At 53.0% G+C, this 27,520-nt stretch overlaps 4 protein-coding genes across 4 annotated transcripts; 1 reads left to right on the plus strand and 3 right to left on the minus strand.

Moving 5' to 3' along the window:
* Positions 1-369: 369 nt before the first annotated feature.
* On the minus strand, positions 370-5,471 carry TGME49_226330 (hypothetical protein). Its single transcript, XM_018780131.1, has 3 exons — positions 2,589-5,471; positions 1,271-1,560; positions 370-646 (listed from the first exon to the last, which is right to left on the minus strand). The coding sequence occupies exons 1-3, from the start codon at positions 4,942-4,944 to the stop codon at positions 590-592; spliced, it is 2,703 nt and encodes a 900-aa protein (XP_018636026.1). The 5' UTR covers positions 4,945-5,471; the 3' UTR covers positions 370-589.
* A 4,269-nt stretch (positions 5,472-9,740) lies between these two features.
* Positions 9,741-15,654, plus strand: TGME49_226320 (hypothetical protein). Its single transcript, XM_018780130.1, has 5 exons — positions 9,741-11,354; positions 11,771-12,212; positions 12,755-12,834; positions 13,084-14,051; positions 14,368-15,654. The coding sequence occupies exons 1-5, from the start codon at positions 10,836-10,838 to the stop codon at positions 14,519-14,521; spliced, it is 2,163 nt and encodes a 720-aa protein (XP_018636025.1). The 5' UTR covers positions 9,741-10,835; the 3' UTR covers positions 14,522-15,654.
* Positions 15,655-16,499: 845 nt separating this feature from the next.
* Positions 16,500-21,564, minus strand: TGME49_226310 (zinc finger (CCCH type) motif-containing protein). The gene is made up of 2 exons (XM_002366243.2): positions 20,406-21,564; positions 16,500-19,859 (listed from the first exon to the last, which is right to left on the minus strand). The coding sequence occupies exons 1-2, from the start codon at positions 21,412-21,414 to the stop codon at positions 17,524-17,526; spliced, it is 3,345 nt and encodes a 1,114-aa protein (XP_002366284.2). The 5' UTR covers positions 21,415-21,564; the 3' UTR covers positions 16,500-17,523.
* A 2,580-nt stretch (positions 21,565-24,144) lies between these two features.
* On the minus strand, positions 24,145-27,163 carry TGME49_226300 (2,4-dienoyl CoA reductase 2, peroxisomal family protein). Its single transcript, XM_002366242.2, has 3 exons — positions 26,648-27,163; positions 25,390-26,171; positions 24,145-24,783 (listed from the first exon to the last, which is right to left on the minus strand). Exons 1-3 carry the CDS (start codon positions 26,822-26,824, stop codon positions 24,654-24,656), a joined length of 1,089 nt encoding a protein of 362 aa, XP_002366283.1. The 5' UTR covers positions 26,825-27,163; the 3' UTR covers positions 24,145-24,653.
* Between the last annotated feature and the right edge of the window lie 357 nt (positions 27,164-27,520).

Genomic DNA, 27,520 nt, shown 5'->3' on the forward strand with positions numbered 1-27,520 from the left:
CGTGTGTAGACGCAACGAGAGACCTAGGCATCCGCGGACTAAAGATTTTCGAGATCGCACCGACAGCTGCGTGGTTGAAAAGGCAGCAGTTTTCACATATCGAAAGGAGACACCTAAGCGACTGTGTAGCAAGGGGCAGAGCACTGGTACGAGAAGGAAGCTTTGTTCTCCATCTCCTCTGACTAGGCAAGTATGTTCGATGTTGCATGGCCTCCTCCATTGCACTCAACCGAATAAAAGAGAAGACCGAAGTTACGCTGTCCTCGCTGTACTCTCATTAGAAAGAATGAAACATGTTATTCGCCTTCTGCACCCAAAGAAAAGAATAAGACGCTTCCTTCTTCTACATCCCCCCCTGTCCTCAAAAGGCGAATGGAAAATGCTTTCTTCTTCCTGTGCTCCACCACACAAAGCGCCGTCGTCTGACAACAGAACTGCCGAGTCGCCACGCAGAAACCCAATTTTTTTCTCACGCGCTTTCGTAGACACGAGTCGAGTCTGCGTACCTGATATGCGGGTGTAGGGAGTCCACCTGGAAAGGCTTCAACGAAAAAGGACGAGTTCGTCTTTCCAGAGGAACGGAGAGAAGTCAGGCCGTAGGCACATCGCAGTTTCCCTCTTGTAGTCTAAGCGTCATGGTGTCCATCTGAAAAAAAAACAATCTCCTCTATCCGGCCCCAATGCGCTTCCAACAGACACATCGAACATGAATATGACACAGAAGTATGCAAATACCTATATATAAATATATATATATATATATATATATATATTTATACATATGCATATATACGTATTTGTTTATATATATATATATATATGCATATATAAATATATATATATATATATAAATAGGATTATATTGAGACGTCAAAACCAGAGCACGGGAAGCAGAGACAAATGGGTGTACAATCATACAGAGACGTAATTATGAGCAGAAGGCATTGAGGTATTTTGAGACGTGGAAGTTGCGAGCGACAAAGAGGAAGACAGACAATTTAGGAGGCAGCAGAACTTTGCTTTCTACGTAGAGATGTCTGTTTGAAACTATCAAGTCGGTTGTTGATGAGGAATCTGGAAACATTCCATGATCGGAGAGCAATGACAGTATTCATTTTTCCCAGAGAGCAACGAGAGCTTGCAGTTGAGGAAAGACAAATCTGCTTGTTCAACCCAGCACTCAGCCGTTGCTGTTTTCGAGTCCAAAAAAGAATGGCGACTGTTGTTCTTCAACACTCGCTTGAATTTGTGCCAGACGCAATCGCATTACCTTCCTCTCGAACGCCTCCCACAGAGTCACTGCAGCAAGCTCCACGCTGCTCCTCCGATGTCTCCTGAAGCCCGATTCGCCATCTGCTTCTCCTTCGGCGTCTTCTGCTTCTTCTCTTTCTTCGTCTGCTACTTCTCTTTCTTCTTCTCTTTCTGTGTGGAGCGTCTCAGTCACGGCGTTCTGACACAGACTGAGCAGGCTGAGTCTCACGGCCTCCGCATCGAGAAAAAGCGGCTTCCCCGAGTTTCCTTCTGCGCTCTGGAGAGGCCCGTAGAGAGAGCAGTCGTTGCCTGAGACACGCCACGGCGAGATGAGAACTCCGCATGCTTCACATCCACTCCAGAACCCAGACGCGAGCATGCAGTGGAAAAAAACGCAACGGATCTGCGCCGGAAGAACGACAAGAGCGCCGGAAGAACGACAAGAGAGCACGACTCTGTCGAGGAAAGTCGCCGACGAACGCAGAACCAATGCTTCTTCAAGAGAGAACACGCTGAGACAGCAGAAGGGAGAGGGTGAAAGGCGATTCGGGGGAGAAACGACGCCCGTCTGTCGTGGTTTCTCTCTTTCTCTCAAGGAAGACTTCCATCCAGCGTTTCATGTTAAACAGACTGTATCCTCTTCAGAGATAACGCTCAAACGATTACTCCCTGATGTTCACATTTCTTCCCTGCCGTGATGTACACCTCTGTCCTGTATTTGAATCTCTGTTCCTTTATCTGGATCTCTTGGATTTCCTTTTTCTCTCCGTTGTGGAAACCTCTTTCTGTTTTTTTTGACCTGAATCTCCTAGTCTTTCGTCTTGCTTCTCACGAGGCGTCTATCCGCCGTTAGGCTGCGATCAACCTCGGACCGGTCATACGCATCCCTGGCGCTGTGTTTCTCTTCCCCTCATTTGTGTTCTCCTGCCTCGAGTTTCTCTTCCTTGTCTGGGGTTTGCGAATAAAGCAAGACTTCCGTGAATGTTGAGGCTCACGGTCCGGGGCGATGTGCCACCAAACCTCCGCAGCGAAATCGGAAATGTCGGGACCTCACTTTAAAGCATTTCTGACGCGGGGATCTGCCCTCCCGTGGTGTCCAAAACCTCTTCGATGCGCGCGTCCAGATCTACACTGTGACCGTTTTCAAGGCGCTTGACGAACGCACACAGGCAGTTCTCCCTCCTGGTCCCTGAACGACACTTTGCGTTCTTTATTTACAAGAGATTGCGCTTTGGTTTTTCGCCCCAGACGCAATTGGCGAGCTGCAACTCGACTCCAGCAAGGCCGGAGGAGCAGTGTGCAGCTCCTCAAAGGTGTTCCATGAACAGACGCCTTACCGCGAAGCCTGAGGACATGAAATAGCGACGCCAGTGCGACAGGGTGCGGCTGCTCTGCCTCGAGTTCCGCCGAGAGAGCCCCCAAGACGCCGCAGGTCGTCGCCAAGTGTCTGTACACTCCGCGCCGGTAGCAGTACGCGTTGGCGGCGGGGAGGAAGCAGGCGAAAGGAGGCCAGCTGAACGGCAGCCGGAGAAGGCGTTGCGAGAAGGTCGGGAAGTCGAGCAGCCGTGCACTTTGCGCGGCAAAGAGAGAATGCATGAAACACCTCCAGGCGTCCGGTCCGCGTCCGACCTGAGGAAGGGGGACTTTCGGAGTGCAGCGCAACTGCCGCGTTCTTGTTGTGCTTGCAGGGAAGAAGAAGCGGTCAGCGGAGGGGGAGAAGAGGAACTCTCTGCGTCCTAGCCTTTCCTCTGAGGGCTCCGACGAAGGGGAAGAGGAGGCGCGGGACGGAGCAGAAGTGTTCCAGAAAAACGGCAGAGACAGGGGCCTAGAGAGCAGCTCTGACAGCGACGAGAAGGCCGCCGCGAAACGGCGAACCAGCGCGCGTTGCCATCTCCGCGAATCCGCCAGCGGCCAAGGGAAACGAAGCCCCAAACGAGAAGCAACAGAAGAAAACGAAGAAGAGAGAGAAGACGAAAATGGAGAAGAAGGAGACCAAGAAGAGGAAGAGGACGGGCAAGATGGGGTCGGGGAGATTACAGAGACTGCCGGCGAGGTGCGGCGTCCGTGGCCAGCGGCGGGGAGGTTGAGAGCCTGTCGGCCCCGCTGTGGTCTGCGGTGTACGTACACCTGCGCGTAGAGAGGCAGGAGCGCGGGAAAGAGGAGGCGGCCGAAGAGCGCGATGAGGTCGACGGCGCGATAGGGCACAGAGAATGGATTGGTCTTCGTCAGACTCGGGGCTTTTTCCGAGGACCGCGAGGCAGCCGGTAGCCAAGAAGGAAGGAAGGAGTAGAACGAAGAGAGTCGGGACGAGGCGGGAGGTGCACCAGAAGCAGCAGAAGAGTCCGGAGAGAAACGGGGAGCCCACGGCGCGTCAGCGCAGGCGTTTGTGCCCCAGGATCGACCTGCTCTCCCCGCCTGCGAAGACGGGAGATCCGACGCTGAGGGAGCATCGACGGAAGCGAATTCACGAGGTGGAAGCGGCGGTGACGACGAACAGGAAGACGACGAAGAGGAAGAAGAAGAAGACGAAGAAAAGGAAGACGAAGATGCCGAAGAAGAGGCAGAAGAACCGGAAGAGGGACAAGAGGGCGGGGACGAGGAAGAAGTGTTTGATGTTGGGGTCAGGGTATCATGTATGAATGTTAGAGCGCGCGAGAGAGAAATCATCAGAGAAGGCGGCTGCTCGCTCTGTGAAGACAGAGGTTTGTCGGCTGCGCTGTTTGCAGAAGCAGAGGTCCGCGGAGAAGGGGAATGCGAACAAGAGCGAGGCGTTCGAGGACAAGGCACAACAGACCCCGATGAGCAGCAGGGGAACGCGGCGCGTGAGGCTGGTCCACCGGCGATGCCACAGAGATCATGGACGAGAGCAGCCAGATGTGAGCGAGAGGCGCGCGAGGCGCAGGGGTGCGCCGACGCGTCTCTCCCCTGTTCGCAGCGTCTTCGGTCTGGAGCGGAGGCGCACCACGACCCAAGAGGAGACGACGCCGGTCTGTCTGTCGGGAGAAACGAGGCCTTCGCAGGAGCCGCAAGAGGCCTCGAGGCCGAGGTGTCTGTGAAGCCCCCGGCAGGACGCGCGGAAACAAAGACGGCCGACGAGGAAATCTTGGGAGGGCGACGCACAGATGCAGCAGGAAAAGAATGGCGAGCACTGAGAGAGGGCAGGCGCTCCGGAGCGCGCGAAGAGGCGAGCAGGCGAGAGGCAGCGGGGGGGGCAGCGAATCGCCAGTGGGGAGGAGAGGGGAGAGTGGGGAACGACGCGGAGAAGCGAAGGGAAGGGAAGCAGCAGAGCACGAAAGCGAAAACGAAGACTGGGGAGAAGAAGCGGGGAGAGACGTGTGTTCGTCGTTCTTGCCTCAGAGGAGGGGAAAGGGAGCAGAGAGAGCGATCTGGAGATCTGCGGCAGAGACGCGACGACGACGAAAAGCGGGGATTCTCTCTGAGAGGCGTGACGCGTCTAGGAACCAAACAACAAGGCAGAGAAGTGAGCAAGTGATGAACGCGACGGGACTTCAGTGCAGCGGTCGACTTCTGTCCTCGTTTCGTGAGAGAGATGCTGTCTTCTGTCTCGCCTCCAGTTGCCGTCTCCGCTTTTCTTTCGACAGATTCACCTCCAGCTTTTCGTTTCGGCTCGGCCTCGCGGCAGTCAGCGCTGCGTGCTCCAGGGTGGCGTCTCGTGTCTCTGCTTCGGTGCATCTTTGCCCTCCGTCCTCGCCTCGTGGTGGAAACAGCGGCAAGTCTGGGCGATCAACGTCCTGCGACCTTGCAGCTGTCCCCAGTTGCGGCTCGGCGCATCTGCACTCTGTTCGTCTCTCCGCCGTTGCGTATCGCCGGTTCAGGGTGTTACAGGGTCTCTCTTTCGCGGGGATGATGACAGAAGGCTTCCTGCGTCCGGGCACCCAGGACGAGCCGCGAACGGCCAGTCGAACGCGTCGGCGAGACTCCACAGAAAAGCCACTTCGTTTCTCTCAGTTGTCTCGGCACCCCTCGCTCACGCGGATGCTGCCATCCTGCTGCGTTTCACCTGCGCCTCCTTGTCTTGCTCGAGAGTCCTCAAACCTACATACACTCCTACAGACGCAGGCCTGCATACCGAATACAGGCATCTACATGTACATATTTACATGTAGATATATCCAGATACGCATACATATACACAGAGATACAGACAGATACATATATACATATGTACCGTAGGGAAAGGAATGTGTGAAGAGATATGCTTGTTTGTTGGACACTGTATATGGGTCAATTGACAAGAAGTTGTGCAGTTGCATTTACGCAGAGGAACTTCTTCTCATTTGTAGAACCAGGCACTCTTTCTGGGGCAATTTCGTCGCTTGATGTTGTCCTTCAAGAAGAAGGATCCTTGGGAGGGGGAAAAGCGAGGAAAGGGGAAGAAGAAGGCGTCCGTGTCCAGAGCTTTGTCGAGTTTCAGTCCCTCTTGTGTGTGAAAAGTTTCAGCTGACGCAAGACCGGAGACGTTTCCGGTGTGCCTCTGTCGGCATTGACACCCATCGAGACAGAAGACACGCGAATGCTTGATGCAAGACAGAACTGTTCATTGTTTTCCGCCGCCACTACTGTCAACGAGGAACGTCGCAAAAAGAAATTCAGACCCTTCAGCCGATAGAGTTCACGGGAATCGATGCAGAAAGGAGTTTCTGCCGCTTGCGTGGTGTGTGTGTGCTCGACGACACCCGCGCGAAAAGTCGCCTTCGAAGGAAAAGCAGACGACAGAAAGGGGCCCAGCGGCAGAAGATGCGTGTCTTGTTTCTAGAAAGGAGGAAGGACATCGATTTCTCAAAGTCTTCCCGTGTAGAAGAAAGATACAACCTTTTCGCGCAGTGTGCGATATTCCCGGCTGTCTAGTCTCCGCATCTCGGTGTGCTCTACGCGATCCGCAAAGTGCAGAAACCAGCGTATACCTGAAAACCAATCTTTCCTTCCAAGATTAACGACCACCGACAAAGATTGAAGGCCGCAAGAAGTAACGAACTGTTACCAGACGAAGAAATAGGAAGCGAGAAGTCAAGAACGAAAATCAACCGGGAAAAAAGCTCCTTCATGGAGTGTTTTTGTGTCCGGAACGAGGCACGTGGCGGGCCGCCATGTGGTATTAGGTGAGAAACAAACGGTGGACGTCTCCTGCGTTCTCAGCCGGTCCGAAGACGGAAAAAAAGAATAAGAGAAAGAATGCGAAGAAGAGATCGGGGGGAAAGATCGGAAGAACGGACCTCGGGCAAACCATTAGGGTGTCCCTGCGGGCGTTCGCTATTCTTGTCGAGAAAAAAAAAGAAACTCATCCGTCAGCGTGTCGTCGGTTTTCTATCTGCACGCATGACCTGCCGAAGTGCCTGTGCACGACTTCTCCGGCAGAGGGAGAAGCCATGGGCAGAACAATTGTAGGGGCAAGCAGCGGAGCTTGATGTTTCTGTCAAGGAGAGTGTCATTGTCGGCCTGATGATTCGCAGCACACCAGCATCCGGCAATTTCCAAGATAAACATGAGAGGAAGCAGCATTTGTCAAGCTTGGCGTTCTCTTCTCATGGGGTTAGCCGCATCTGTTGTGGTCCGGGCAAATAAAAGTGGAGTGTTGTTTTCCCTCGTAGTAACAGCGAAAGAAAACGATTACTCAGACGCCGGTGTGCGACCAGAGGCACCGTACAGGGAGGATCATATCTAGGACAGGCGTTTTTACCACTTCCTAGGCACGAGACAGCGGGAATTGCGGCTGAAGCCTTTTTTTCCAGACATTCAACGCGTACCAACGTAGCTCGGACAGACAGATAAGGGTGTTCCATTACGGATATTGGCGAGTTACAGCGGGGTTTTCGTGGCTCTAATCCCTTCGATATGGTTGAGGTACTCAAGTAACTCAGCGGCGCTGCTCACAGTGAAGCCTGTGACACGACGTAGTGCTCGCTGCTCGGATCGTTTCAGGCAACCGAAAAGCCGTCAGGTCTGTTTGCTTGGGGGAGACGAGTGAGGACATGAAGGGCCCGCTCTATTTGTTGGGTAAAGATGCTTGAAGAAGTATTACGAGCGGCCGGGTTCTCTGTTTCTTCGATTTGAGTTACACCAAGAACACTCATAGTCATCGAAAGTAACGGTAAGCTCCTGAATGGAGTGGTACACATGGTACAGAGTCGCTCGTTCTGGAAGTAAAGGCTAGCTGAGATTCTCTACAGTTTTCCATAAAAGGATATCCCCGGAAGGCTCTCTTTCAAGTGGCAAAGTGTTGTCTTACTCTGAAGTTGCGTTACGAGGCTGATAATTGCCCGTGCAGAAAACATTAGATCCAAAGAAACACTTCGGCTTTCCTCTTCCATGTAGACCTCCACATACCCCAGCGGAGGATGCCATTTCCAGTTGCGTCATTCCCCAAACCTTAAGTCGGACACATCATCGTTGATTTGAATCCAGAGGTGTATGCACAGCATCTGAAAAACTAAGCTGCGCTCTAGTCTTTCTGCTACGATTATCGAATCGCCTCGAACAGTCTTTGATGGAGTGGAGGGGAGAAGTTCACTAAAGTAAGAGAGACGTTGTGGCGCCGGCGAAACGTGGTGAGGAATGGGGACTGGTCAAATTTGTACCCGGTGAAGGGGAAACACTTTTAGTGTAAGGATCAGTCCGTTCACCGGGACAGATACTGTTCCTTGAAATCGACTTGCATCTGCGTGTCTTGCGCACTTCTCGAGATGTGTACCGCAATGTGGACGAACTTCCTCGCTTACCGGGTTCTTACGTCTGTGTATCAATCGGCATTGGGGGTTCGAAAATAGAGTTCACACGACCCAACGCGCCTACATCCTTGGCAACCATGCGTGAACTCCTTTCGCCCCCTCCCAAATCGGGAGTATTCCTACCCATGCACGAGATCACTAAGAACACGGGAAATCTCGTTTCTAACAAACCAGGGAGTTCCGCTGCGTACGGATGGCAGTGAAGAGACCATAAAAACAACCTCCACGCACGACGATAATTACCTAACACGGATTTTCCTACGTCTGGACCGTCATAATATAGCCGCCGTTTACATGTTACTGCACCTGGTTAGTTCACTCTCAGTCTTACCATGCTTCATACTTTTATGAATCCCAGGCTGGTTTAATAAGTCAAAGTTTAGCCGGTAAACTAACGTCTAGCATGTATAACCGAGTAACAAATGGAGGCAACCGTGTACGGGGAAAATCCAGCAGTACAAGTCATCGGTTCAGCTCCAGTTGCCTCTACGTGGTTGAAAGTTGCCGCAAAGCCTTCTAGATCTGAACCGGCAGTCGCAGCTATCATAAAGAACTTCCTATTCTGTATCTGTTGAGATTCGAGCTTTGAATACTAGAATGCAGGCACTCTACAGTATTTTTCGACGCGTGCACAAGAATTAGTTACGTCCATCTGTGCGTCTAAATTGAAGCAGTCCCTTGTTTCTTAGGATCCCCTGTGACCTCGCCTCTCCAGAATACAAAACAACCGTTTACCTGAACGCCACAGGGTCCTCCACGGCGGCCACCACCCGTCCAAGTCACAGCAAAGCAGAAAGCACTGGGGGCTCTCTTCGCAATGGTCACTAGCTTTCCATGAACTTTTTTTACACTCGCGGTGCTTGGTAAGTCCCCAAACATTTCCCTGTTCTCCGTCCTGGAGCTGTTACGGTACTGAAGACCTCTATGCACACGCAGTGAATACAGGCAGAGATGCAGTGAAACGCTCACTTTTTTCATGGTAGCCACCGCTGATTCGGACTGTGTGTCTAGCTCGGTTCAGCTCTCCAGTCCACGGGTTTTTCTGGCATTTTCTTTTCTGCTGTGGACGAGGATCTCTCACGAGAACTACCTTAGGGAAAGCCTTCCTTCTCGGAAGAACCCTTCCATCTGTTTTCCGGGAATTTCGATCCTCTCACGAATGCCACAGATCAAAGCGTTCCTCGTTAGTCATAACTTCTGTCTGGAGATCAGATGCGCATTTTTTACAGTGTCCCCTATCACTCTCAAGACTGAATTCAGTGTCCAAGGCCCACCTTGGTGGTTAACCCGTTATTTCCCCGCCTCCGCCTTCTGTCTCTGCCTTCTCCAAGCAGGAGGTCGTGTGTTTCGACACAGGCTCACCGTTACTTCCCTTTCGCGTGAAAGACTCAGCAGGATTCCACCTCTCCACAAGCTCTCACTCACCGAAGCATGTCCGTCTCCCCGGGCGAAGACCCAGGAGCGACTCGCGCGGTTTCTTCTTTTGTCCGCTTCAGACAAGAGGAACCAACTCCCTCGTGCGAGAACGAAGGAAAAGGAAACTGACTTCGGCAAGAAAGCAACCGGAGAACGGTTCAAAAGTGAACCCGCGTCTGCTTGACTCCGTCAACTCTTTTCGGCTTATATTCGGACCACTGCTGAAGCGTTAGTGCTTCCAGCTGTCGCTCGCTGTGGCATTCAAGGGAAATCTGAAGGCAATTGTGTGTGGTGTCGGGGGGGTCGCAGTGTCTGAGTTTTCTAATTTGCGTTTTCCTCGTTAGTGTTTTTCTTTCTCTTCGCTCTTTCCGTGCTCCGTCTGTCTCCGTGGTTCTGGACAGACGGGCCGGCAGCTTTTCTCCCGCTCTCGCTTTTCCCCTCTTCCCGCCGGTGCAGAGTTGTGCGTCGTCTTTTCGTTTTCTTTCCGAGCGCGGACCGCTTCAGCCCTTTTCCCTGTCCACTGTGCTTTCTGGTCTTCCAAGGAACGGCAGAAAATCTCGTTTCTTCCTGTCTGTCACCAAGGCACCGCATTCACTGAACTTCTTTCTCGGCCTCGAGGCATTCTCGCACAAATCAGCGGGTCTCCTCGACTCGGAGGAAACGTTCTCTCTCGTTCTGCCCTTCCTCCCCCTGTGGAAAGACGACCTCTTTCCTCCCTTCCTTTTTATGCCATCGTCTCCCGTGATGCGCTGAGGGTCGCCCGTCAAGGAAGAAGTTTCAGAGGCCGTCCATGGTCGATTACGTTCCTTGCTCCCGGTCCGGTCACTTCCGCTGTCGCCGAGGAATAGCTTCACAGCGCCGAGCACACACGCCCCAAACTTCGAAGTCTCGTTTTCAAATCTGCACTGATGCATGCATTTTTCTGGGCGTTCTGCGTCTTTCGAGTTACTATAGTTTTCATCTGTGCACGCCCTTGTTCAGATGCGCATGTGCATTGAGTCTCTTTCTGTGGAGCTGCGTTTGTCACCGGAGAGGTCTCGCAGCTTGTCCTCCTTTGTTGCGACTTTTACTTTGCTTGTCATCCAATTTCACGTCCCCGATGCATGCGTAGAGTCGCGCCATCCGAGGTCGATGTTTTATCACTTCGGTTGTGGCATGTGCCTTCATCGTCGTCGTCTTTCTGTTACTTCCACCTCAGCTCGTTTCGCTGCGTTGTGCTCTTCGTCCTCGCCAACCTTTTACGCGTGTGGACTGAAGTGTCTTCCACCCTCGCTTTCCCTGTCTTTTTTTCCTGTCTCCGTTCCGCTCCCCCTCGCTCTCTTCGTCTTCTTCCCTCCTTCCCTCTTTCCCTCCTTTTTCTTCTTCTCCCAATCACGTAACCGTCACTGCGTTTTCTCTGGACTTCCTTCTTCATAGCCTCTGATGTACGCCTCAGCTCTGCCCCCCGGGGAGGGGCGGGCGCCCTCGCAGCAGCTCCAGCAGCTGCAGCAGCTGTTCTCTCAACCGGGCACCCAGCCGTCCTTCTCTTCGTTCCACTCCACCGCGCAGGGCGCCGCGGCCCTCTCCAACGCCCCCCAGGGCTCCGGAGGCTTCTTACCAGGCTCTGCACAGGGGCCGGAGGCGACGCATGCCGTTTACGGTCACGCGTCGCGTACGGATCAGAGGAGCGAGAGGGGCGCGGGAGAAGACGCTGCTCTCTCTGCGCAGGAGCAACTGTCCAAGCTGCAGCACCTCTTTGCGGGGGCCCCTGCGGTGGGACAGAACGGGCAACAGGCCCGTGGAGACTGGAGAGACAGAGGCGATGGGGGAAGCGGAGAGGCTCGCAGAAGAGAGGAGGAGACTGGACGCATGGTCGTCTTCATCGACTACCCTGCAGCCGCATTCAGCCTCGTCCCCGAAGACGTCCGCAACTTCCTCTCCGTTTTCGGGGCCGTCAAACAAGTGAGAGACAGAAGGGGAACAGTAAGAGAGAAGAGAAGAAGAAGGCGACGAGAGGAAACAGGAAGGACGACTAGGAGAAGAAGAAAGGAGTGAAAGGAGAGGCGCAGGCTTCGCGGAATAGGGGAATAAAGAGAAAGACACAGGGCAGAGGAGGCATTTATGTGGGGGTGTGTCTGTCTTTGCTTCGGGGCCGGCCCTTCCACGTTTCGCCTGGTTTGTAGCAAGCACAAGCTTGTTCTTTTCTCAGTAACATCTCCACATGTCTCTCCTTCGGTGATATGCACAGCTTTCGCTCTTCTTTCTTCTTAGAACTGCAGCTGTGTCTGCCGCGGCGTCTCTCACATCTGTTTTTTGTGTCTCACCCCCCAGGCTGTCTGTTTCAGCCTCCGTGACATTTCGTTTTTTTTCCTTTCCAGGTGTCTCTGTCGCGAAAGCGCGCGGCGGCAGAGGTGGTGATGAGTCCCGCCTCGGCAGTGGAGGCGTGTGTCAAGGAGTTGAACGAAACGTTTTTGCCGGGCCTGGGTGTCCTGCGAGTCTCTGCCCTCGCGCCCCGAGGCCCGCCGATCGAGGAGTTGCTTCCGGCCTCGACGGCGGACCCTGCGGCTCCAAATCTCGAAGGCCGGCGCCCGGAGGGCGAGGAGCCGCGGCGCGACAGCGGGCGCGAGCCCCAGGGCGAGGCCCGCAAGGAGGAAGAGCGCAGACGCGAGGCGCGGAAGCGCGTCTGCAGACTCGAGCTCGTGGGTCTATTTGCGTACGAACCGGAGTTCGATGTCACTCGAGCGATCCTCGGTGAACACAACGGCAACATCAGCTACATCATGGACCAGACTCAACACAAGGTGGATCTGTCGATCAAAGGTAAGAGAGCGAGGAGAGCGAACGTTCCGCGGTGGACAACTGGAGAGGCCTCTCCTTCCAGAGCGAGTTCGTGGGACCCTGACAATCGCATGTTTAAGAGGCATGTAGGCGCCAATGCACGGTGAAGAAAGATGTAGTTGTGTGTCGAAGAATGTCCTGTGGGGTCGGGGCCGAGGTCGCTGCTTTTGTAAAACAGATGACCACAAAAATGCACGAGTCGCCGTGGGAGAGAGGAAGCGCAACGTCGTGGACACAGATGATTAAACGTCTCTGGCCGTGACCTCTGGCTCACGTCAAGACGCGCGCCTTCCGTCTCGCCCGTCCCAGCAGCGTAGACTTGTCTCTGACCTCGATCTCCGAGTGTGTCTCACTTGCGCTGAATCGAGTTCTCGTTTTCTCGGCGTCTCTAAATTTCGGTCTCTTACTCTCGATGTCTCCGAAACTGGGGCAGCTACTTGGAGCGTTCATGACTCGAGTTTTCTGACTCGAGTTGTCGAATTGTGTCTCTGAAACTGGCTGTATTAACTGTTGTTTTTTTTCAGGCAAGGCTGTGAACGAGGCTCCAGTTGCAGAGCGTCTCCACCTATCTCTCTCCTCCAACGACGCGGAGGCGTACGACAAGGTAAGTCTGGCTTCGCTGTGTAGGTCCCGATAGCTTTCGTTTGTTGTTTCCGGATCTGTTGCTTCTCAGTCGCCTTGCAATCCTCTCCATTTGCTCATTTTTTTGTCGCACCTTTCTTTTGTGCCTCGCCCGTCGCTTTCGCTCTGTTCAATTACATCGCCGTCTCCCCTCCTTGCTTCGTGCCGGGCCTCCTGCCTCTTTTCTCCAGTCTTTGCTCTCTCCGCGTTTTCGCTGTTTCTCTCCATGCAGGCGCTGAGCATGGCTGAGGATCTTTTGCAGTCTGTCTGCGAGCAATTCGTCTCTTTCTGTCAGTCGAAGCACCTGCCGCCACCAGCCAACGCGACGTTCCGGCGCCACCAGTACGAGCAGCAGACAGACGGATCGCTGACGTACTTGGGGGTGGCGGAACGCGCGCCTGTGTGGCTCGGCGCTTCGCCAGCGAACTCTTCGAATCGCGGTGGCGCTTCTCCCACCCCTCTCGCCTCGTCCCCCCCGCCTCTTGCCGCCTCTCCAACTGCCGCCATTGGTGCGCCTGCTGCAATGGCTGCGCCCACGGCGATGGCGGCCCCTGGGGGCCTGCCGGGCCCCTCAGCGGCCGCGGCTCCGGGGCTTTTGCCGGGGGCGGGTGCCCAGTTGGCTGCGGGCCCAGTGGCGGGTCTCCCGGGGCCAGGGAGCCCGAGCAACGGGGCTTCTGGGGGGCTGCCCGCAGCGTCGCTGCTGGCGGGCCCTCACCTCGCGCCGATGCCGCACCCGCTGCCGCACCCCGGGGGACTCCCGCCCGGCGGCCAACTCGCGGGCCTGCCGCTCTCGGCGCCCCTGGGCCATCCGGCCCACGTGGGCCTGCCGACCCTGGCGGCCCCGAGCCCCGCAGCGCCCGCGCTCGGGCACCTGCCGCCGGGCGCGGCGCCAGGGGCCCCGGGGGGTCTGCTGGCCCACCCGCACGTCTCGCGACCGCCGCTGGAGCTCGCGGGCCCGCTGGGTCTGCCGCACCCCGGGGTCTCCCACTTGGGTCCGCCCGGGTCCTTCCTGCCGGGCCTCGCCCCACACCCTTTCGGAGTCCCTGCGCCTGGAGTTCTCGTGCCGGGCCTAGGCGATTTCGCCGCTGCCATGGAGGCCCTCGCCCAGGGCGGCCGGGCCCCCGCCAGACGCGAAGGCAGGCGCAGCCGGAGCCGCGAGCGCGGCAGTCGCGAGCGCGGCGGAAGAGACAGAGAGAAACGGTGAGTGGAGGCGAGCTCTGAGAAACGCAGACGTCGGAGCAGAGGGGAAGGGAGAGCGCCCATGCAGAGACGACAGGCGTGAGGGATGAGGACAACTTCAGAGGGAGCAAACACAAACGGGGAGCGCGGAGAAGGAGATGGAAACAAGGTGAAACAGCAGGGAGAACACGAGCCGGGAGAGAAGAACGGAGGCAGGGAAGTGGGCAGACGACGAGTAGGCGGAAGCGTATCGGGTGAAGGTCGTTGTTTGTAGGAGTTTTCTCAGATGTCTCCACAGAAAAGCCTTCTTCTGTATGTGATGTGTTGTTTGTGACAGGGATGGTCAATATCGCGGCGTTTCACCGGTCAGGAGAGGCCGCACCAGTGGGCGGGGCCCCAGCAGTGGCCGGGGGGGGCGAGGTGGGAGCGCCGGGAGGGGCGACAGCGGCGCCAGAGGGCGAGGCAGCGTAGGGCGGGGCGAAGGCCGTTGAGGAGCGTCACACGCCGAAGGTATCTGTGGCTCTGTGCCTCAATTCACAGACTGGTTTCTTCAGGAATTCTGTGGCAAAGAGCGAAGGGCAGAAGGTGCGGTCTTCTCGAACGAGATGGAAGCGAAGAGAAGCTGACCAGATGTACACGCACGGCGTCGCCCTCGGTGGGTGGAGCACCACAGCAGAGTTATCAAGTTTTTGAAGAGGCACAGGAGAGTGTCGTCGTCGACGGCGAACTTGTTGGGGCGTGGCAAAAAGGGAGGTTACGTGAGGGGAAAAGAAGAGAGAAGACAGGGGAGGCGGAGAGTGGGGACAAGAAGATGAAGACGAACCACGCAAAAATGTAGATTTTTCATGTAGAACGTCGCTTGTGAGGAGGCGACATGCGAGAGTAGGACAGGTTCGTGGTTTTGAAAAGGGAAGACTGGGCAGAGAAGCGAATCGAAGCCGGCGACTGCCAAAGCACGCGAGGGATGCGAGAGGAGCGTAGATGTGATCAAGACAGTCAGAAGAGGGGCACGCAAGGACAGGAGGGGAGAGGGGGCGGTGAGGAAAGCAAGAGGGAGGAGGAAACGAATGCGTTCTAGGCGCAGTATGTTGATCACGATTGTCTTTCGTGTTGAAAGCGAGAAACAACGACTACTTGGATGTCAGTATGATCAGTACCATCGTACTAGGAGTAATCAGCTCTGGGTGGACGGACACATGGTGGGAAGTTGAGACCTGGAGAGCCATGGGTACGTGCAGCGAATGCTTCACGAGAAGGGGAGTGCCAGCATCTGTTGAGGGAATCAGAAAGCCTGGTGGCGTTGCTCGTAAAAGTTTTTCCTTGACTGAATGGTTTGTCTCTCGACGCACGTTATCTCGGTCAAGAGCCTCACAAACACAAGCTGCTCTGTGAAGGGAGATGCAGGCCGTTAAAACAGAGTATCCGGGAAGCCGCGGAAAGCGACAGGACCGTTTTTCTCATTGGACAGGTCGCTGTAGGACAACCAGATTCGAGCAGTCAGAGAACGCACTCGCTTAACGGTTCATTCTCTACATGTATGCACATGAATACGGTAGATCGGTGCTCTCTGCAGCTGACAGGAGTTTCCTGGATACACACATTTCGTGGCCATCGGAAAGAGGCCGTTTGGTGGTCATGTCTGCTTCGCGTATTCTTCGAAGAGACTCTCTGTTTACGCAACGCTCAGCACGCTCTGTTTTGCTTACGATAGATTACCTAAACATCCCCAGCTTTTGAGGCGTATAGATTTGGAGGGCACGATCATGGTTTCCTGGCCTCAGCTAAGTAGTAATTCACGTTGCGGATTCGATCCTTCAATCCGAGATGAACTCGGTAGGGGTCAAGTTCACCCGAGAGGACCGGTCATTGTTGCTGTAAAAGACACGGTGTTAGAAATTCCTGCGCTCTGAAAAGTTGATGTCTCCTGTCTGCGAGACGGAGAAGAGTGTGTTTCGTCGTTTGCTTCAGTGTGGTGCGGGACACAAATGTGGAGATCCATGAGTTCCAGTGCAGCGCAAGGGCAGAGTTCAATCCACCGACTCTGGTCTTTGCTAAAGCGAATGTCTGCACTCTAAATAATGTAGAGTCGTAGACGTAGCCGATGTGTTTCTCTCATAGGGGTTATGCGGACTAAGCCCCAACAAAAGGAGGAAAGAGGATCCTTGAACCGTCGTAGGGGACGCTGACACCTGCAGAGGTCACTTGTCTGATAGGATGGCAATCGCATCATCAATCTCCCGCGAGAAAGCACCACGAATGAATGGGACAGCGATGGGCAAGTCCACGCAAGCCCCTGATATTTTTTCTGACATCGTTGGTGGCTTGCTTCGTGCACACTCCTCATATTAGTAGCGTCGCATGCATTTACTTCCCGAGACACGTAGCTCTGGCGGCTCAAGTTCCGCATGTTGTCTTTAAGTGTATATACCAATGGGCGAACGTGAGCATAATGGTTAACTGTGTGTGTGTGTGTGTGTCCGTAGTAGTTCTGTCGCATAGCGGTTTCCGGTTCCGGGTGTCTGCAGAAGCGTTCGCGATACCGATGAATATACGCCAACGATGGTAAATTCCGATGGTTCCGCTGGCATTGTACCTGGTGCTGGTTATCGACACTGAGGTTTTCATTACTTGAAGGCCTGCATTATTTCTCCTGCACGATCCGCAAGTCAGGACCAGTAACACTCCATTTGTGAGCACTCAGCAGCTTCATCGTTGGTTTGCCCCTGCGCCTGTACTTCTTGGTTTAAGAGTCGTAGATGAAACTATAACAGAACAACGACATTTTCACACACATCGCTGGCAACACGACGCTTTACCCAATTGCCACGCTAGTTACGGGAAGGGCCTCCATTCCCAGCAGACCAGACGACAAGACTCTACTGGGAACTAACAAAACAAGCGAAATTTCATATCGTTACGCCACCGAGAAACAGTGACTTCTCCCGTATCCGTGAAACTAAGACAGGAGATCATTGTCTTGTCAATGTAACTCCTGCCTGCCCCTTCCCGATGGAAAAAGAGGAGAGACTCCTTGGCACAACAAGACTCCCTCACCTGCTACAACGGAAGAGCAAAGTTGCTTTCCAGAAAAGCTCACGTCATCCGGAAAGAAGCGTACCACCGAGTGTGTAACAGGTAAACGCTGTAACGCATGCATCTGCACATCGCTGTCTGGCCCGACATTTTCCTTCTGTACGTTGCCACCACAATGTGAGACACAAATTGTCCGTCTTTGAAGCTCAACCGTTCTCGAAACTACAGCGATTAGATAGACCTCACTCTTTGTTTGCTGTTCCACGCGTTCGGATGGACAACAGCTACCCTTGAATGTCGGCTACATAAATACCACGCAAACACGTGCCAACTTTCCGCGTACTACAAGGCGTCTTGGCTCGCGTGGGAGCGCCAGCATACCGATAAACAAATATTTTGCTATACGACATCTCCAGCCGTAGATGTTTTGTCTTTCTCGTGTGTATTCGGCTTCTCCTCTTCACCCGGCAGTTCTCTGCACGGATCCGGCGTGATGTCTTCTTGGTTGCCAGTTTCCAAAAACAAACGTCTCAGGGTCCTCCCACTCTTCTGTCTTTGTCCTTCTGGTCCCGTTTTTCCTCTCTCCGACATGGTTCGAAGATTCCAGGGCACACCCCTGCGTATACGACTCGTGGACGGGCAGTCCTCTTTGGCAATCTGAGCCGTTATTGCCCGACACACTACTGCTCTGGTAGTGTTCTACTCCCTCGGTAACTCCGACGGCAGGAGATACGCTGTTCAGAGACGTCTCTTTACCACAACTGCACACCCCGTCCTTGAGAAGGAATGCTACCAGCTCTGTGAGAGAGCTGAGTCCGCGTTCTCGTTCTGATTGGTGGCCTGACCATGTAGACCATGTCTGCAATTCACGGCCCACCGCTGCGTGGGGCTTCCCTGAAGCTCCCCTCCTGCTCAATGCTGCGCCACTGGTCATGCCCACATTCACGATAGGCTGACAGAAACCACAGGAAGCCAGCTGCCCTTCATCCCCTTGTTCAGCAGTCGAATAACCCCACAGGTTTTCCGCCCCCCAGAAAACGATTTCCCCTGATCGTCTGTTTTGTTGCTGAAGCCAGCGGAGTCGCTCAACATGTTTCTGCAGTTTGACCTGCTGCAGTCTGTCGAAAATTCCACTGCTGCTGGTGATTGCGGAAGTTTTCACAGAGTCGGTCGCAGTTGTCGAAGCCGAAGCATAAAAACGCACACTTCTGTCTGTGGCTCGAGATGGACCGGGGAGCTCCATGGCATGGCTATCTCTGCGAAACTTGGTGTTGCTCTTCCAGACAGGCGCACCGAAGGTATGACAGCAACTTTGAGTTCTGCGCTGACTACTGAGGGTCTGATCAGGGAAAGACAATCTTGGTTCCTTGTCTTGAACGAGCTGGTCATCAGTCTGTGGTAGAGTCACAGAAGTCCAGCACTGTACACAGTTGTCCTTTCCTGGTCTATCCATCACAAAGCCACGCAGCGGTCTCCAGCCGTGACTCCGCTGGGCGATGCAATCCACGTGAGAGAAAGCATTCTTGTTCGCGAGTCCCGCATTTCGATTCCAGGTCTGCTTCCACGGCGAATGTTTTATTTCCCAGGATTCAGATCGTTGCGGACCTGCCAGTGGAGGGGCAGATGCTGTGCTGAAAGTAGAGGGGCTTCCAAAAGACTGAGTGCCGGAGCTTCTGCAGCAGCTCGATGAATCTGCTACTCCAGCTAGAGAGGTCGGCATCGCCGGTGGGAACGCAGGGAAAACATCCGCACCAGAAAAGAAGAAGCCAATGTGACCTCCGTTTGTTGCGACAGTGTTGCACCCATGTCGAAGCGACATTGCGGTTGTCTCATCTACCTCTTGACTCCGAAAAGGAAGCGTACTGCTAATTTTCTGCGCTTCATGACGTTCTCTCTCCGCAAATGTCAAGCCCATAAGGCGTGATAGTAATCGCCCGGAGTCGTGAATGTGAGTACCCACCTGTCGTTGATGATCAAGCTGTTTCGCGGGGTCTCCCGTTTCGAAAACATCGAAGTGTCCAAGATGCTTCGGTTGTTGCCCACTGTCTTCTCGCGTTCTTGCAAAAGTTGGGCTGCCTAGGATATACCGATCAATGCCGGACTCATCCGTGAAATCTGCGCCCATGTCCGCGGTCTCCACGGGTGGCCACCCGTGAGGTGACCACAAGGACTGTGTTTTCATTTGGCCGCGAGTGTAGTTGTGTGGCTCGATCGTTTTTGCCTGCATCAGCGCGTTTCCATTGCTACTGCGCCCGTGTTCAAAAGGCATACAGCCAGGTGTCGATTCTGTTACACACGGTTCCTTGTTGCCAGGGTAGTTTGAACAAGAAGTACCTGAATCCGATGCAGATGCCTCCTTGGCCTTCGACTGGATCTGCAACCGGTCGTGTCCGTTTGTGCCTGAATAAAATCTAAGGCCAGGCCTGTTGTGGAACCCAAGGCCGCAGTGGTGAACCGATAACGGCATTACTTGCGTAATGGAGTCAAGTACCCGTCCACCCTGGGGGGAAGTCGAGGCCACAGACAATGAATCCGTTACAGTAAAGGCGACCCTATCGCAAGCTGTGGCGCCAACTGGATCAAACCTCGGGCACTGTTGTTCTTCGGTGAAGTTCCGGCGGCCCGTAGTGGCAGCGAGACGACGATAGAAAGAAAGCTCCTGTTCACCGTGTGCATGGTTACACGTATTACTTTTTGTGCAGCGTCCCGATAGCCAGTTTCGGCACATGTTAGTCTTGTAGTGGTTGATCGTCTGTCGCAGCTCTCCCCGCGAATGTGCAAAGGTACACGCATCACCTGCAAAAAAAGGAAAATACAGGGCATCTGAAGGACGCTGTCGTCCGTAGAAACTCCAGTCCTCGAATGCCGAACTACGGGGCAAAACTTGAGTAAAAACGCAGTCGTCGGTATGTACAAGAGCGTTCAAAATCCCGAAGGAGGGCCACCCAAAAAGCATAGAATGTATCGTGCCGGCAATAAAATCATTTACGCAGACGGCTGAATCGTGTACTGTGTGGCGGAAAACTCATGTTTTCATTCATCAGAATTCTCGTCATGAAACTTGTTGCCACAACCGGGTTCCATGTGCCCGAGACTCTGTCCTGAAACTTGGTTTGAACATCATCATGCTTCTATTCCAAGCTACCCACCTGTAACTAAGCTGGCGTTTGCCTGTTTTCCGGAAACAGGTCATCGTACTCTACCTGTAAGACCCAAGCATCGACTGTTGAATGCCCGCTGTTTGCGTTGACATTTCACTTGTGTACAGGAAAGGCGGCTGAACCTGTGTTGCACCACCGTTTAAAAGACAAGGGAATATGTTCCATGCCTCAAAAATCGTACCTCTTGGGCAAAGTTTTCCTGCTTTAACACTCGCACACATCGTCGTCTTGTCCAACTGCGGGGCGGGTCTTAGCTCTGCTTCGGAATGAGCATATCGACACAGTTCTCCCATTCTGCACCTGCCAGTGGTCACATGCTGGCACATTTGCGTTTTGACGAAAGCGCTCCTGCGATCTGCGACAATTGTCAGCTGCAGTTTCCCTATCCCAGACACCTCGCCTACGTCATTAGAAATTCTCTGGGAGGAGATTTTGGCATGAGCATGAGCCCACGGTATTCGGCCGCAGGAAACTGATGAAGTCTGCGCTGACGAATAATGGCTGGTGCACCGTGTGAAAGTCCGGGCAGGTGAAAAAAAGGCCGAATCACTTCGACTCATTGATTCTTGCACGACACTGCCATCACATTCACTCTGACAAGATATGCACTCGCCATCACGTTGTGCCTCGCGGGATGCCCTCCGAACGCCATGATCAGGTGCAAGCCACGGCGCTGGCAAAGCAGAATATGGCTGCTGAAAGTCAATGTTGGCCCGTGTTCCCGAGGTATCAAGAGCACTGTATGCATGAAAATCACTAGTAGAGTTCACCTGAGCGCCACCAGTTAAGCAAAGGGGCGGGAACGCAGACAGCGGGAACAACAGTGAATTTGCATCGTCGGATCCTCTGTCAGCGGTTGAGAGCACCCCGTTCCCCGAACAGTTTTTGATGGATGCTCGCAAATAATTATCTTTTCGGTGTCTCCTTTTAGTGCTCCAATCCATTCTAGAAGAGGTCCCCCAGGGTGCGTTTGGCGTGTGTGCCCCCTTCTGAGAGGTCGGCTTTCGTGGCTTTCTGCGAGCAGTTAGCCGTAGACGGATCGACTCTGGAGTTTTTTCCGGTCCTGTATCCCCGTTAGCGAGGCTGCCACCACGTCTGTTATTGGCAGAGCAGAGATCTCCAATGTCCCCTGGAGATACTCGAAAGGCAGTCTCCACTGAAGAAGGAATTCCACACAGTGCTTTCGGCATCGTGAAATTCAACACTTGCAGCAGCTCGAACACGAAGACGATAAATTGCAAAACCGCGCCCCATAGAATGCGTTGACGCTGAAAAGAACGACATTAACACAAGATTTCTCTACCAGCGTCAAGGTGTGATGCAGAAAGCTTGACCAACAAGAAGACCGACAGCACCCGGTACTTTATCAGCACCAGAAACAACCGGAGTTTAATGCATTTTTTAAAAAGTGCCTTCAGGCACACTTAGATGATGAAATGAAGCCTTGAATACATTTGAACGAAGAACACGGCAAACTCCTGCAGGGAAATTGCGGGACCTTTCTCACTGCAAAGTTAAAGAGAAGACGCCTTCAGAATCTATTGTCACTGCGTCTGCATGAAGAGTTCAATCAGTAACTAATGTGAACTACTGTGAACTATCCACACGCAGTAGCGTCAATAGAGTGAAGTAAATCGAATGTCCCTAATATCTTCCTCCTACGCTATGTCTGCTCTGCATTGTCCCTCAGCTGCAGTATCCAATAGGCGCAAGAAACCTTTGTATTTCGCAGAATTGAGGAGTGCGTATTTTGAGGGATCACGTCGACGCCCACCCCCAGTGATAGCGTCAACGCATGTGAAGTTCGGTGCCAGCATTATTTAGAGACCTATCGAAATGGACATCATCCCGAGGCGCACCCAGAATCGCGTTGCTTTCAGCCTGTCATTCCTTACTAGCATCTGAGTAGTAGACTTTTCTCGCCGTGTTGTTTGTCATTGTACCGGTTCGGCAACAGAGAAGTCAGCCAACCAACAGCCCGCCACTTCACTTCTCTGCTGAGTCCTCACACAGGAAGTGATCAGGGGAGCCGACAAATCCTGCGCGAATTCCTGGGGGAGCATCAGGGGGAATAAGCATTTGAAAGCAGTCTGTTGATGCTTGAGAGAGAAAAAGATAAAGGAAACCGCGGACAAGTGACCCCGCTCTGGACGACCCGCATTTAAGGGGGCTCTGCATGGCACGTTTCTCGCCAAAGTTGGTGGTTCTACGTAGTTTTTTTGCGCGAATAAGACAACGTGCGGTACCTGAGCAACTCTCCGGAAGAATCCCTGTTTCACCGGTTCGGCTGAAATCCTTTCATAGATGCAAAAATATTCGCGATCGTTTCAAAGGTCTTCGACACGTGAACCTGGAAAAGGGTGAAGTTACTGTTAGCCATGAAATGACGTTTACATACAATACTCAAAAAACACGTGTCGGAATGGGATCTTTATCACTAACCTTGCACGTGGTGTAGTCATCAGAGTCTGAGGACGCATTGAACGTCGCTGGGTACTCGATCATTTGGGCACCCAAACGCGTTGTGCAAGGGAAGAATGAAACTGTGAGTGAAGACAGAAACGACTCAAGGTATGTGCTCTGGCAGTTGCTCGTCCTCTTAACTATAGTTCAAACCTCACCAGATGGGCAGCGGCTTGACCGAGGAGTGCACTGGGAAATACCCGGACTAGGTCATCTGCCCCTCTCACCACCCAAAGCTTTCGATTTGTTCCAACTCACCTCGGCGGCTGGACGCTGTGTGGCAGTGCTAGCCATGCATAGCATTCACTATTCTTCTCAAGTGCGCGGGGTTGATAAATGCTACCTTATTTGGGGCAACACTGGGGGAAGACGAAAGGGACGGACAGACTTTGGCAATGTGAAAAGAGCAACTCCATGGGCGAAATTCAAATCACCTTATACTTTTTGCCACAAAGGCACAACGGTGTTCAGTTGGACGCATGCCCGTTACAGCAAGCACCTGCTAACTTGCGGTCGTTAGCTTCCCAAGAGCCCACCATGACGGAGCGAGTGTGCATGGCAGAGGATGACGTAACCTAACTTGCAGGATGGCCTCTCTCAAGTCGACTCGACAGCTTCTTTCTATTCTTGTTGTTCTCAATTTTGTCAGTGTGGAAGCCTGGAAGGAATGACACAAACCTGAGAAGAACGTGCAAGATATGTCAGCTCCTGAAAATTGGAGAACCGTAATAGTACGGGGTTGTAGACTGCTGGGTATCAACCTAGATGCAATAAAGGATACAATTAATTCTCGTACGGTATGTACTCGCTTGGTTTTTCCCGTTTTAAGTGGAGGAGTCGTGTGTTCACAGCTTGTACTGTCACATTCAGGAGTGCACCGCGCAGGGTCGCCGCTTTCCCAGCGGAACATTTGCTCCAGAGGCTTATGCAAGTGCAGACTTTCATCGTTCAAGCTGCTGACACCACTATGCTTACTGGTCGCAGAGTTTTACGCAAGTGAGAAACGAATCGACGTGCTCTGGCCACAGCCATGCCTTAAATTTGTGCCAGAAATTTACGTCCTGCGTCGTATACGCGCACATGTTTTGCTGTGTCACGAAGCGGGGCTCTCATAAAACGTGGTTAAACGGAGAAATCAGCGTCACTACACGTGTGAAGCAAGAAGTCCCGTGGAGCCTCTTTTAGCGTCATTGTCTCTTATTCAGGCGCCTACCCGACGCTGAGACATTCCTCGTGGACAGCAGGAGGTGAGACCAGAGGCGAACACACCCGTTGGCAAGTGTGGCATCTGCCAGAGCATAAACATAACCTCTGCACCTTGTTCTGCGTTCATGAAAATATTACTATTCTAGAGGAGCTTCCGCAAGCAGGCAGAAACACTGTGTAGTTGTTTTCCGCTCCTACCGGCAAGGGCATGGCATGGCGCACGACGTCTATATGGTGTGCAACTCCGGCAGGACATATCAAGCTGTCTTTTATCTCAGCGGATCGGAACCACATCACATCGAAATCACCGTGGCAAGAGGTTTCGGTGCAAAACAATTGACAATATCCGTGACAGCGTGATTCTGCGCACGAGTTTGAGTCAACCAAGCTTGCCAACAATGGTAGGGAACAACGCGGAGGCATCTCACGGTTGTCACTTTAAGAACGCAGAGGTGCAATGGATGCGACATATGAACAACAATGCAATTGCTCACGGTAGCAAATCACAACATGACTCCCTTTAAAGATTGGCGGTACGAAAACAGAGGTTTTCGGGTTCTCGCCTTTCACTGGAGGCAAGAGGCTAGGAGAGAACCGCCATGACTTCAACCAGAGCGCAAGTCGTGACCGAACAGGACACCATGCGTACCCTTACTTTAACGGCATTCGCCTGTGCTTAGATGCAGCTACCCTCTATCGCAGTTGTGAGCACCCAATAGACTCTGTCGTCTTGTTCCGTTTGGCCATTTCTGGGCTAGTATTAGAGTCTTGATTCAATCCGGTACAATGCATTCCTCCAAGTCGCATTCTGGTGCGGTTCGAGAACTGTAAAATTACCGCTGGTCATCCACTGACCGCCGTCTACAACTAAATTGGCACCGGTGATATAACTGCAACAAAGGCGAAACAAAAGCAAGATACATTCTTTCAGATGGTGCCATGGAATTGCTAGCAGTTCTCCACAATCGTGGGACTGGAACAGAATGCGGTCGCCTGATGTCTTGTAGCATTCTACTCCGGGCAGAAAGTTTTTTCAGTGAACCATTGAGGGCCAGCATCTGCTACTGTCGTCTTTCGCGCATGCAAAGCGGTGCCGGTTCCGCACGACCCACGACAGAACGCTGGCGGGAGCACTGACCGCACACCTACAACGTCGGGGTCAAGATTATTGTAAGCATTACTAAACTAACAACCAGTTGCTTGATGCCGAAAACAGTAGCATCGATGTTCCTGTTTCTCCATTAGACTGGTGGCTGCATGTTGCTGCCAAGGGCGCTCTCTCTCTCACTTCAACTCGGTATGGGAGGAGGGTGCGACCGGCTACGCTACACTTTAATGCATGAATATAAACGTAGAAGGATGGATACGGAGGTACAGTATATGTACAGCGTATATATATATATATATACATATGCGAACAGTATGCGTCTCAGTATGCCTAGTTCTGTTTTGTGGAAAAAGTGATGTCTGCCCCTGATGCCGCAGCAGCCGCTTACCTTGCTTCAGGGAGACAGAGAAAAATGGCCGCAAACGCCATGTCCTGCGCAGTACCGAGTCTCTGGAGAGGAATGAACCGTCGTAGCATATTAAGGTCTTTGTATTGCCCGTCGGCCTGAGATTCTTTCTGTAGCATCTTGGGCTCCACGCTCGAAGATAACCCTTCGTCGTTGTCAAAGTCCTCTGTCGGGTCTGTGGGTTTGCAAGCGCCATTTCCACTGGTGTCTGCGAATCCTTGCTGTGGAACCGGATTCAACTTGTTAAAGCCGACGGTGCCTTCTACAGGCCCAGGCGCAATGCAGTTCACTCGAATGTTGTACGGCCCCCATTCCACCGCTAAGTGTTTAGTCATGGCATCGATCGCTGCTTTGGCTGCCCCAGCGTGAGTCTGCAGTAGCGCCGCTGTATAATGGAGAGTCATAGAAATGTTCAGAATTACTTTTTCGCAGGACGCGTCGCCACTGTTCCTCCTATCGAGTCTTCCTTCTGATCCTCGGCCTGCAGCAGTTTTGGCGCGTTGTATTGCAGGTTTGAAGCATTTCTCGAAGACAGTTTTCGACACTATGAATGTGCCATGTGCGTCGATCTCCATTACAGTCTTAAACCCTTTGTACGTCAGTTTTTCAGCGGAGCACAGAAAATTCCCTGCGGCACCGTTCACAAGAATGTCTACTTTTCCAAACTTTGCCATAGCAGCGTCTACTGCCTGTGCTACTTCCTTTTCGCTACGCACATCCATTGCTACAGGGAAGCAGCAGCCACCGGTCTCGGAACTAAGGAGCTGAAGAAGACACCGCAACATGACCGCAAGGAAAGTGCTTTACATGTGCATTGTTGCCTGCGTCTCACTGGCGTCATGTAGGACTGTGCAGAAACGAACGACCCCCTCAAGGGGAAGGCGATCATGGTATACAAGCATCACGTTCCTGCACATCTGGCCAGAGCGCTATGGAGTGGTGGGTAGAAACTGTGTATAGCTGTGTCCCACACTCAAGGGAAGGGCAGATCGTGACAAGCACTAAAAAGAACAAACTGAAGGCGGAGAAGCGCAGACGTTCACAATGTGGGCAGAAAACAAAATGTATCTTCTTCAAGCTAGTGTTGCAGCTGATAGCATGTGTCTACGTTGCAAAATCGTCTACAGGAGGGCTGCAAACAGCCAGTAACCAGATGTGTTCTGTGCGGCAACAATCTTGTGTATTCTCTCTTGCATCAGCATCACACGGTCGCCAAAGGGGATACAAGTTGGGGCCTCACCTTTGCTGCGTCCTGGAGTTTTTTTTTGTTCCTTGAGGCGATTACGACAGATGCGCCATGCAGCAAGAATTGTTTGGCGATTTCTCTACAGATGCCTGAGCCACCTCCAGTGATGAAAGCGACCTTACCGTGGAGGCAATCTTGCCGGAAAGAAGGTTGCCGTCTGTCAGACTTCATGGCGTGTTGGGCCAGTCACGCCAGCTCAAGCTAACACGTAGGAAACGAGTTCGTATCTGTATCAAATGCCAAAACTGGGACGAATACAGTGTTGGTGCTCGCTTTTGCCCGCTTAAAAAAAGGGCACTGACAGTCAAAAACCAATGAAACGGACCGCACGCCTACCACGTAACAGCATAAAGTCACCTCTTGCGTTGGTACATCAACAGAAGGATAGCAGAGGACCTGAAGATAGAAACTCAACCATCAAATTCCGGTCCAAGACATTGGCTCTGCCAGTTGCAACTGATTCAAGACCTCCTGCATTATTCTAGATGTCCTGACTCTCAAAATAACTACAGGACACTCATGGTAGCGCTGGGAAGCGTGTGCGTGCGGTGATCGGCACTGAGTGTGTTCTCTAAGCCACCGTATGTTCTGTGCAGTTGGTCAAAAACCGACTCTCTATGGCGTTCTCTCGACGTTTGGAGAACGCGAAGCAGCTTTCGTCAATTTCCTTCTTCAGAGCAGGGTAGGACGATGGAGAAACTATCGGCAGCGGATGTGCAACGGTTACAAAATCAGACAACGCTGCAGTTCTAGCAGCTAGCAAATTGCTTTCCCTCCCTCTCTATCTAAGTGTACTTCCGTATCACAGCGTGGTTAATTACAGCTGCTATATTAATTTACCTTCTTGCCAACAACTGCTGTAGCGCA

This window comes from Toxoplasma gondii, chromosome X (assembly GCF_000006565.2).
Source record: "Toxoplasma gondii ME49 chromosome X, whole genome shotgun sequence".
NCBI lineage: Eukaryota > Apicomplexa > Conoidasida > Eucoccidiorida > Sarcocystidae > Toxoplasma > Toxoplasma gondii.